Below are 11,868 nucleotides of genomic sequence, written 5' to 3'. Positions count from 1 at the left end.
TAAATATTAACTCACCTTGTCAACTTCAATGGTTAAATTATAATTTTCTCTCTCTCTTAAATATGTCTCAATCAATTAATTTCATGTAAAAAAATAAACTCTAAAGCAACTAAACACGACACAAATCTCTAATTTCTATCTTTCCTGATCACAATTTGATCACAATCATACACATTGGCTATACAAATCTAAGCCTTCCAATAAAATGTTTGATACCATTTAGAATGACATCCTGAGTGCAATATTTTCAAAGGTAAAAAAAAGGGCTTTCAAGCACTTAAAAAGGCAACACAAACATAACTGGATGTCCACTCATGTTTATAGCTCTGAGGATAAACATTCTCTTACTATTTGAGGAAGAGAAGCTAAATCAGCTCTTTTATATCCAACTCTGTGGCACAGACATGAAAATAAGCAATTTTGGAATGAGATTTAAGAGCTTCCTTTACAAGCCAATCAATACTGTTAATTGTTATGCCCAAATTAACAGAGGAGAGAAGCATTTCCATTATAAACTTTGAGAACATCATACAATGATTTCAGAAGAGGCATAGAAGGATTAAATTCCATTGGTTATACAAGAATGATGAAAGAATAAGAAACAATGTCCTGCAACATAAATGTTCATCTACTAATAGCAGCAGAATATCCTACAGCTCAACATCACATTGCCAAAATGATCAAACAAGCAATGGGTTTTTTGATACCGACACAAAAACCATCGACCACGGAGTTTGGTTGAAACATAGAATAGTAAAGACAACCTATATAGGCTTCTATAAACTGGATTGAAAACTACAAAAGGTGAAAAGAGAAACTATCTTGAAGTGGAACATGATTGAAAACGATGTTTTTGAATCTCATTTGTAGGTACTCATGCCAATGCCGGTGTCTTTGTTGTATGATTGGAAGCTCTCCCGGGCCCTCGAGTAGCAAACGTAGTAGAACTGAGAAACAATGGAAGTGAAGAAAATGAAAGCTGCTCCTGCAGCAAACACTCCTCTTCTCAACATTTGACAAGAGGGAGGAGTATCAGTAAGCAATGTTCTGTACTTGGTGTGGTATGCATTCCTAGCCGAACCTGCTAACAGGCAAATCTCGGCAATGAAGAAAAACACCCTGAAACAGATTATTTCACAACGGTACACAATATCATACCATGATACCAGTATAAAAAACCACATCTTTTTGGTACAAGAATTTGATGCCGAAACATATTAGTTTGCTCTACTTACCAGCAAGTTATGAAAAGAACGACTGCCCAAGCCCTCGAACCGCCGGGACTCAGAGGCTTGCCACAGCAAAAGCAGCGGCTAGCCACCATTATGAGGATCTGACTAGCCATCAGGAAGAGAAATGCTCCAACTCCTAACCCAGTTGAAATGTCAGAGTCATATACACAATAGTTTCTTTTGGCATCTGTGTCTTCAACTATCCTTGCCTGTGAAATGATTTCAAATCATTCTTCTTAACACCAATGATGAAAATGCTAGTATCATTTACAGAAAAAATGAAAAATGCTTATGCTAATTTGAACTCGGAGAAAACTTAAAAGTTACTCATCTGTAAGGAACTAAATTACTCATCTCAATTCAATGAGCTTTTGGCAATATATTATGAAAGAATAATATGAAGCCTTTAGAATATTCAAAGTTTTTAGGGATAAAAATCTTCTCTTTTGTATAAATATAACAGATAAGAATGCATAAGTACTTAAAAGTTAAACTAACTCTTTACAAAAAGAAGACTATTATTGGATTTTAAACAGTCCCCACTGAATTATGAGTTTGGCTGCTCTTGTTGGGAGCAGGTGAAGAAAGTAAAGGGAAAATAATGACTTGTAGGTCAAAACCAAACAATGTGGGACCTAAGAGTATCAGATATGCCTTTGAAGAAGAATTTATCTTAAGATTGGTCTTTAAGATCCATAGATCTCTCCTTAAAGGAAGTTTGAGCAATCTCAACCTCAGCTCCGAATTAAATCGGTGCGGTGGTTATACGTCCTTAGAAGAAAGTGCAATCTTTCAAGAGTTGCAGATCTCTCTTTGACGAATGTTTGTAGAATCTCCTGCTCTGCCTCAAATAATATCGGTGCGATGGTTAAGCATCCTTACACGAAACGTAGTCTTTCGATATTTGTTACGGTGTATCACCACCTCCCATCATATTACACATGTAATCCCAACAACAGGACACTTCTAGTCAAGAAATCATATTTTGTTCATCAGGAAGTCAGAAATCCCAAAGATATGGGACAAAATGATTGTTCACAAGAAATTTCTCCATAACGAAGACATCATCTTTAGCTCATTAAGAAGCCCTAAGCTAAGCAATTGCAAAGATATAATACAAATTGAATTATATTTCATCTTTTACAAGAAATTTTTCTAAGAAAAGCACAAATTAGGGTTTAAGAAAGCCAATGAAAGTAGATCCGAGTGCTTTTTTCCAGTTGAAACAAAACGCTTTCCTTTGTTTGGCCAGTGAGAAAACTGGCGGGAAAGTCCTAAATCTCTTAAACCTAAAAAAAACCAATTTTGAAGGCAAAGATTCTAGCTTTTTATTCTCTATCTACAGCTGAAAGAACCCATATTCAGAAGCAATTGAACTAAGCGAACCCAGAAGAGAAAGCCTATAAATCACTAAGAGATTTGAGTGAAGGCAGAAATTTTTCACTAAGATATGCAACAATGAAGAGAATAGTAAAGAAAGAGAGAAAAAGGGGAAAAGGGCATGAGCTTACAATGCTTCTCCTTTGCTCAGCTGCAATAGCCAAGCCAAAAGCAATGACATCAAAGACAAAGACGGTGAAAAGTAGAAGCTTTGACGCCATTGTCGAGCAGTTTCAGAGCTTCGCAGATCTGTCTTTCTTCGTGCCTTTCCTGAAAGCCTTTTTTCTAATCTCTACTCTGCTCTCTCTTCGACAACAGAGGAATAAGATTGGTATAAAACATAAATGCTGTGTTCGAAATTCTAAGGAAAAATGAAAAAGCAAGAGATAATTGGAAACAGTGAATACTTAGCAAAAGAAGTCCAAATGGCATTGCTGTAATAAAATCTGTGTCGACTGGGGGGGGGGGAAAAATGTGTAATTTCAGTACTACACCTTTTTTGATAGCTTTACAATTATGTTAGTTGTTTGTCTAAACTGACCATTTAGATAGGTTGAGCTAAGTATTGAAAGGATTGGATGATAAATAATGTTGTAACATCAATATAGAGAAAAAATTTAGACATAAGATTTCTTTGTTGACACTAGACACAAGGCAAGATTGTAGCCAACTTTTTCGGTCCCATCGACGGTCTTACAAAGGACGAAAGTTGCACTGATGCTAGAGAGGAAGGGGATAGATTCCAACGAGGACGATTCTAAAAGTTTTGCTCCCACGGCAACAGACAGAGGAAAAACTGAGTTCGAGACTAACCAGAAATAAACAACACTCTAGTACTAGTGATGAAATCGAGAATGGTAGTACTCCATTGAAGAAAAATCTAGAACAAATTATGGAACTATTTGGAGTGCTGACTTAGTTATAATATTTTGAGGTTATTATAGTATGTGGAGTTATAGTAGTTTGTGAAGTTGAATAGTATGTGTTTAGAGTACAAATTATTTTATTATGTGTTTACGAAATCTATGTTTGAGGTGTTGATTTATTTAACATGAAGTTCTGAAGTATGTGTTTATGTTGTTTCTTTTTTTTTTGGGGGGGGGGAGAGAGGTATGTTAAATATCATATTTTACAAATAAAAATAAAAAGATTTGTTTGTCATTTGATCTTCTTTTAACATAAAAAAAGAAAATTAAAAAAAACTTGAATTGGGCATATTTGGATTGCTTAGAGAAAAAACTTCTTTCAAATAGTCATTTTCATTTAAATACTTTTTACATTAAAAATTGTCTTTGAAATAATCATAAGAAAATAGTCATGTGTTTAGCTACATTTACTGGAAAGTGTTTTTATGCACAAGATTGTTTGGTTTGAAATTAGTAGAAATATTTGAAAATGAAAATTTAGATTATCTAACACACAACCAAACTTGTCACATAAAATGTTACAACATTTCTAGAAAAATCATAAATAAATGCAGAAAAATAAAATCAGAATAGAAATAGAGAATGGTATCCTAGTTCGGAGCAATACCACCTACATTTGGGGGGCAGTGAGCCTGTGGAAGAATATATTCTCTAATGTAAAGTTAAACAATTACAACGATGTACTTATTTGTAAATAAACGTCAATTACAGTGACATTCGAATAACCCAACTTAGAGAACGATCACTTAAGATCCCCCTAAGTGTGAGACTCTTTCTCAATGAAATTTAAACTACCAAGTGTGAGATCCTCTCAATTTCAACGTACTTAAGTTCCCCCTAAGTATAAGAATATTAGTAAATGATCACTTAGGCTCCTCCTAAGTGTGAGGCTCCTTCTCCACTAGTATCTTTCCACATTCTTGTGAATATCTCTTCACGTTGTGAACTTAGACTCCCCCTAAGTTAGAGAACCCCTTCTCAAGAGATGATGTCTTAGGCTTCCCTAAGTCCAACCAATCTTCTCATGAAGCACACTTCAACCACGAACAACAACACAACTTCAAAATCAACAATGATTCTGAATCAAAGTTCAACCACCACAAAAATAAAACTTGTTTTGAACAAATCAATAAGATCTAGAGACACTCAAGATCAATAATAGCAAAAGTTTCACAATCTTATAGACGGGCATACTTGTGTTTTTCGACACAAACACAAGACAATGACTTGACTATTTTTCAAAACGGCCAACTCTAAAATTGAACAAAATCATCATATATATTCTGATAAGGTTGAGAATATATTCAAGGAAAGAATAAATTAAATCTGCAAGGAAAAATATAGCAAACTATGAAATCTAAAAAATCCTACTGATAGATAAGAAAAAATATTTTGCAGATTTTTTTATCTGACACCTAACAATGTCATAGACAATGTCACCAAATGTTGTATGATATTTCGCACAGGACAAAAAAAAAACACACCAACAAATATGCATTACACATATCAACATCTAAGGAACCAATCTCAAGGAAGAATTAACACGACATGGTACATGTTACATAAACATGTTGTTCAAGTTTTGTCTGTAATAAATAAGCTAATCATACTCCAATAACAAACATCCTAACACAAAATATATTTTTTTAATGTCAAATTACTATAAAAAGAAGGCTACTAAACACTATGAACTAATCATTTCCATTTTGTATTTAAAATAATTTCATCGATCGAGTCTTTTTTAATATGTAATTGACCTAGTTGGTTGTAAAAGTTAGTCATCAAAGATGATCAGTGAAGTTGGTTTTCAGAGGTGGTCATTGGAGTAGTCGTCAAAGGTGGCCATCGCCAGAATTAGATGTAGGAGGTGATATCCACTGAACTTGGCTATCAGAGTTGGATGCTAGAGCATGTCATTGAAGTGAAGCGGCAGTAACCTTCGACGGTGGTTGTTACTAAAGTTGGTTGTCAGTAGGTGAAGTTTTTAAAAATATTGGAAGGAGAGAGAGTTGGTTATGTTAACCACTAAATTGTACAATTGCTACCATAGCAAAACATGGGTTAAAGTAACTATTATCCCCATTTTCTTAACAAACGCCCAAATCGTTGAGTGCACTACCAAATTGGTGGCCCAAATGATTCCTATAAACTTTGTTTCTAGCAAAAAAAGCGAATTGTGGACTAATTAGAATCTTACCTTAAAATTGGAAAATTCTCCGGTGATGAAATGAAAAAAACTCGCATAATCATAAAAGTTCAGAAATATAATAATTTACATATATAGAAAAAACAGTCGTGAAATTAAACACCCCAGTGATTTTCCTTGGAAAATTTATTTCTTTTAAATAACAAATAAGTAGTATGTAGCTTTGGACATGTGTGGCAAATCTTTTCTAATGGAGCTAGATTGAAACAGGAAATTAATCGAACACTTAAATGAAAGTATTTTGCTAAAATGTATGGTACTTTAAATGCCAACTCAAGGTAGCAACAATCGAATATTTGATGAAAGAATACAAGGAGAGTAATGATGCAATAACTCAGAGTCAAATAGCTTCTTCTGTGGAACATAGAAACCCATATGGGACAACTAGCTAACGAGCTAAAGAATGACCCGTCGAAACATTGTCCAACTAAACCGAGGTTCCCAATCAAGAAGAAAAAGAGTAATTTGAGGTGGTTACACTTGAACTAAATTGGAATATGAATGCCTGAATTCCTAGTAGAGCAAGAAGTAATTTAGCAATTGAAAACACTAACGACCCAGAAGGGAGAGATAAAAAAACCATCTTAAACAATAGTAAAGATGAAGGGATTGAATCCCAATGCACAAGCATTTTATCGCTTTTGTTTTTTATTTGAGAGAAAAAAAATTATAGAATTAATAAAAACAGATTAAGCACATGTTGTTTATCAAGGAGAGATGAAGACTAAATTACCTTTGTAGAATCTCTTCAAAGATCTTCTCCTGATCTTGAATAAATAGTAGGATCACAAACTTGATACCACGAGCAAGACATGACCACAAGCCTTTTCTGCTCATCTCTTTGGACAAGAAAGTTTGTAGGAACCTTTTAGAAGAGAAGGAAAAAGGCAAAGAACTTTTTTTCCACCAATGTTTTTTAGAGACTTTTGGTGAGAGAGAGTTCTTTTGTAACTCCCCTCATCTCACTATCCACTCCCCTGGAACTACAAGGGAGTTATTTACTTTTAATTAATTAAATAAATATAATTTATTTAATTCAATTCAATTAAATATTAATAACTATCATATATTTAGCTTAATGTACATATGAATCATATTCTAATGTAAATAAACTCTCATAAACTATAGTTTTTAATATGAAACTCAATTCACATTAATTTTAGTTTATAATTTCAATATGAATTCAATTCATATTAAATTAATATTCGAATATTATTCAAAATTTAATACTCTCATCTTATATAGTTTAATTTGAATATTATTCAAAATTAAATTTATATTACAATATATATAATATTAATTGCATCATATACAATTAATATAGATTCCCTTAATAATCAATTTGAACACTTCAAAATTTGCAACTTTAAAACTTTGTTTAATCCGTTTGTGAGCTAGTAAAGGGACCTAATAGACCTGCAATTATAAGTTCCAATGACACGAGATTAAGTAATTAAACTCTTTAATTAAATTAATCAACATTCATTAACTATGAGGCACTCCATTAAAGACACACAATTGCACTCTTATGAACTGTAGTATATTTATGTGTCTATTGATTTTACCATTTTATGTAAGTCAATTCTTCACAGGTTGTTCGTAACTATAGTTGGGTTAAATTATTGGTTCACCCCTATAGTCAGCTCTTGCTTCTTAACTACCACCGATCCTATAATGAACAATCTATTTATGGTTCGATCATAAACAAAAGTCTCTTTCAAGCCAATGAGAGGGTGAAACCTCATTATTCAACTCCTGAAGTCAGCATTTAAGGGAACAACCTATCTACTTTCTCCAAAGATGAGAAAGAGTGAATTCCATCTTATGATATTATGTTCCTAAATCCTCACTCGGTATCGTCCCTAAAATGGTAGGCATATTGAGTCGGCAACTAACGCCACTCTCACCCACATAAATCAGAGAACAACCCTCATGAGTAGGAGTTTAATAACTTGTTTAGGATTAAGATCGAGTTACATGATTATCATTTGAAATATTAATCTTTTTAGTTAACGGTGTTACAAAGAGAGGTCGTATATTTTGTGTCCGGTCTTATAAAAACTCATTGTATAGGACACCACTACTTACATGTCTTAACATGAATGATTTAGATCAAATCATTTGTAACACTTACAATATTTATAACATTTACAAAGTGGGTCGTATCCATAGTATTACTAGGATAAGACACCCAACCTTATCCATATACTATAGACCTTTTAGGTTATTACTTGAACATAATTCACTTGTATGTCAACCACATACTGTTCAAATTTCATTAAATAACCTTAGATCTTAGTTTATTGGATTTTTAGTTATGCAATAATATATAACACTTATTTGAAAAATAAATAATACTTTATTTATTAATATTTTGTTCACAAAAATTTACAGACTACTAGATTTAGGACATAAATTCTACCAATCTCCCACTTATCCTAAAGCTAGTGGGATGTACAATACATGTACAAGAAAATACAATAAACTAGGGCATATAATATACCCAATCATATCTTCCAGTTGCCCTAGTCAAAGCATATTATGTAGTCCTAAACCCTGTAAATGACCATCAAACACTTTAGCCATGAGAGTCTTTATAAGTAGATCTGCGATGTTATGCTTGGATACTATTTGCATGACAATCACGTCCCCTCATTACACAATCTCCCGTAATAGATGACACTTCCTTTCTATGTGCTTTTCTCGCTTATGGTTTCAAGGTTCCTTTGAATTGGCTACAACATTACAATTGACACAGTAAAGGGTAAAAACATATTCGAAACAACTTCCAAATCAGTGAAGAATTTTCTTAGCCACACAACCTCCTCATTAGCCTCACAAGTAGCTACATATTCTTCCTCCATAGTAGAGTCAGCAACACAATCTTGTTTTATGTTGCGCCAGACTACAACTCCTCTATTAAGACTAAACACTGATCCTGATGTGGATTTCCTAAAATCCTTATCAGTTTGAAAATCAGAGTCAGTGTATCCTGTAAGGATCAAAACCTTAACACCATACACAAGTATATAGTTCCTCGTTCTCCTAAGGTACTTGAGAATTATCTTTACTGTCGTCCAATGAACAAATCCTGGATTAGATTGATACCTACTAACAATCCCAACTACATAACATATGTCAAGTCTCGTACACAATATGGCATACATAAAGCTGCCCATAGTAGATTTATAGGGTATATATTTCATCTCCTCAAACTCTTGAGTTGTTTTAGGACACTGTTCCTTAGACAAGGCAATTCCATGTTTAAAAGGTAGATTACCTTTTTTGGAATTTTGCATCGAATATCTGACAAGCATTTTATCGATATAAGATACTTTTGACAAGGCTAATGTTTTGTTCTTAAAATTTTTAATAATTTGAATTCCAATAACAAATTGTGCTTCTCCCAAATCTTTTATTTTGAATTGAGCAAAAATAAGTTTTTAATGTCAGTAAGAAATCCTACATCATTCCCAATGAGTAAAATATCATCTATGTACAACACTAAAAAAGCAACAGTACTTTTGATGGTTTTCTTATAAACATAAGGCTCATCAACATTTTTTTCAAAGCCATAATATTTGACCGCATCGTCAAACCTTATGTTCCAAGATCTGGATGTCTGTTGCAATCCATAAATTGACAATTTCAGCTAGCAAACTTTTTGTTGTTGACCTTGTTTTATGAATCCTTCTGGTTTATTCATGTAAATGCTCTCATCAAGATCAATTCAAAAAATCAGACATCTGCTTTCCATATTTCATAGTCATAATGTGCGGAAATGGATAATATATTATAGATAGCTTTTAGCATGGCAACATGAGAAAATGTTTCTTCATAATCAACCCCTTCTACTTAGGTATAACCCTTTGTCACAAGCCTAGTCTTGAAGGTTTGAACCTTTCCATCTACACCTCTTTTTTCTCTTGTAGATTCATTTGTAACCTATAGGTTTTACCCATCAGGTCGATCTACAAAATTCCAGACTGAATTGGAGTACATAGACTCCATTTCATGATTCATGACTTCGACTCATTCATCTTTGTCAACATCTTTCATTTTCTATTTAAAAGATAATGGATACTCAATTCCATCAACAGATATGATGACATGGGCTTTTGTTAAACCCATATATCGAGTAGGATGGGATATAACCCTTTCAATACGACGAGACTCTCTTAAAACTTGAGAAGCATTTTAACTAGCTATGCTAGCACCATCAATAACTCTTGTTGATGTACCAGTATCGTCAACAATTATTGTTGACGTACCGTCATTTTCATTGGAAATTTCACTTAAGATAAATTTACTGCACGATTTATGATCTCTCATATGATATTCCTCTAAGAAACTGGCATTTATCGATACAAATACCTTGTTATCATTAGGATCATAGAAAATACCACCTTGGTCTCTTTGGGATAACCTACAAATAGACATACCTTTGAACGAGGTTTCAGTTTCTTTGGGTTTATTATCATTACATGTGTTGGACATCCCCAAATTCAAAAATTTCGTAAACTACTTTCAGGACCTTTCCATAACTCAAAAGATGTTTTAAAAACACTTTTGGATGGTACAGTGCCCAAGATGTATATTGCAGTCTCTACTACATAACTTCAAAAGATTTAGGTTATTGAGCATAGCTCATCATAGACTGAATCATGTCCAACTAGATTCTATTTCTCCTTTCTGATATACCTTCTACTGAGGTGTACTAGGTGTTAAGAGTTGGGATGTGATTCCATGTTCTATCATATAGTCTTAGAACCTTAAGTCCATATACTTTCCACCTTTATCAGATCAAAATGTCTTAATTGTTTTACTTAATAAGTTTTCAACTTTAGTCTTATACCCTTTGAACTTTTCAAAAGTTTCAGACTTATATTACATTAGGTAAAAGTACCCAAATCTTGAGTAATCATCTATAAAAGAGATGAAATATTCAAACCCTTCTATCGCCTTATTATTCATCAAACATAGAGATCTGTATGTATAAGTTCTAAGGGTTCTTTGGCTTTATAACCTTTTCAATTAAAAGATTGTTTAGTCATCTTGCCTTCAAGGCATGGCTCACATACTGGTAATGAATTTTCTTCCAACTCACTTAAAAGTTCATTTCTTACCAGTTTCTCAATCCTATTAAGATTTACGTGACCTAATCTTAGGTGCCAAAGATGGAAACTTTCTTTAGGAGAAATTCTGTCTTTTATTTTTGGTCGTTGCTGTTTTGAATAATTAAGTATTTAGGAGCATTTTTCTTATTGACGAACTTAGCACATATAAGTTAATTTCTAAAGTTGCAAAATAAATTTCAACACCATTTTTGAAAATAAACGATTTATTTACAGAAAAGGTGATTGAATACAAGTGTTATAAAAGGTAAGTAATAGAAATTAAGTTCCTTTTGTATATTAGGATCTATAAATACATTGTCCAACAATATAAATGAATTTTCGGAAAATAACTTAGTGTTCCCTATAGAAATGCCTGAGATGACCTCTCCTTTTCCAATCTTCATGATCATCTCGCCAGTATCTAGCTACCTCTAGGAACTAATTCCCTATAAAGAAAAAAAAACATGATTATTGGCTCCTGAATAAATTATCCAGTCGGAATTCTAATTCTCCACCAAACGAGTTTCTAAGACAAGCAAATCATATTTATCTTCTTTGGTGTTCCTCTTCTTAGTCAAGTACTTCGGGCAGTTTCTTTTCTAGTGCCTGTACTTGTTTGCAATGAAAATATATTCCCTTTGCACGCTTGCTCTTCTTGCCCTTTCCGACAGCAGCGGGAAGGGCAACTTGATTCCCCTTTCCACCTTTGTTTTTCTTCCACTTCTTTGAACTAGAAGAGGAAGATCCAGGTTTAGTCTAGAGGTCGAACCTCCATGGAAATTCCTAAATGAGGTGGCAACATTTGCTTCCCCATGTTTTCCTTTAACTTTCATCAAGGACTCATAGGTTTACAACTCATTAAGAAGGGTGGTTAGGTTGCAATCTAGCTTGTTCATAAGAACATTACTATGGAATTGGAGGAAACTCTTTGGAAGAGTCTCCAGAATAAATTTGACCTGGTTGGCTTCGTCAATAACCGATCCATTCATCTCGGCCATGTTGAAGTG

At 33.4% G+C, this 11,868-nt stretch overlaps 1 protein-coding gene across 1 annotated transcript; it reads right to left on the bottom strand.

Annotated features, from left to right (window-relative positions):
* Nucleotides 1-483: 483 nt before the first annotated feature.
* On the bottom strand, nucleotides 484-3,130 carry LOC120089980 (uncharacterized). The gene is made up of 3 exons (XM_039047436.2): nucleotides 2,744-3,130; nucleotides 1,236-1,441; nucleotides 484-1,119 (listed from the first exon to the last, which is right to left on the bottom strand). Exons 1-3 carry the CDS (start codon nucleotides 2,831-2,833, stop codon nucleotides 861-863), a joined length of 555 nt encoding a protein of 184 aa, XP_038903364.2. The 5' UTR covers nucleotides 2,834-3,130; the 3' UTR covers nucleotides 484-860.
* Between the last annotated feature and the right edge of the window lie 8,738 nt (nucleotides 3,131-11,868).

The sequence above is a fragment of the Benincasa hispida genome, chromosome 11, assembly GCF_027475165.1.
Source record: "Benincasa hispida cultivar pf3 chromosome 11, pf3_genome.v1.1, whole genome shotgun sequence".
NCBI classification, from domain to species: Eukaryota; Viridiplantae; Streptophyta; class Magnoliopsida; order Cucurbitales; family Cucurbitaceae; genus Benincasa; species Benincasa hispida.
This window is presented reverse-complemented; position numbering and strand designations above follow the sequence as displayed.

Excerpts from the sequence above, each read along its gene's own strand:
- LOC120089980 (XM_039047436.2), bottom strand. The coding sequence starts at position 2,833 with ATGGCGTCAAAGCTTCTACTTTTCACCGTCTTTGTCTTTGATGTCATT. Across the intron at positions 1,442-2,743 it reads CTGAGCAAAGGAGAAGCATT|GCAAGGATAGTTGAAGACAC; the intron begins GTAAGCTCATGC and ends ATCATTTCACAG. Across the intron at positions 1,120-1,235 it reads GTTCTTTTCATAACTTGCTG|GGTGTTTTTCTTCATTGCCG; the intron begins GTAAGTAGAGCA and ends AATCTGTTTCAG.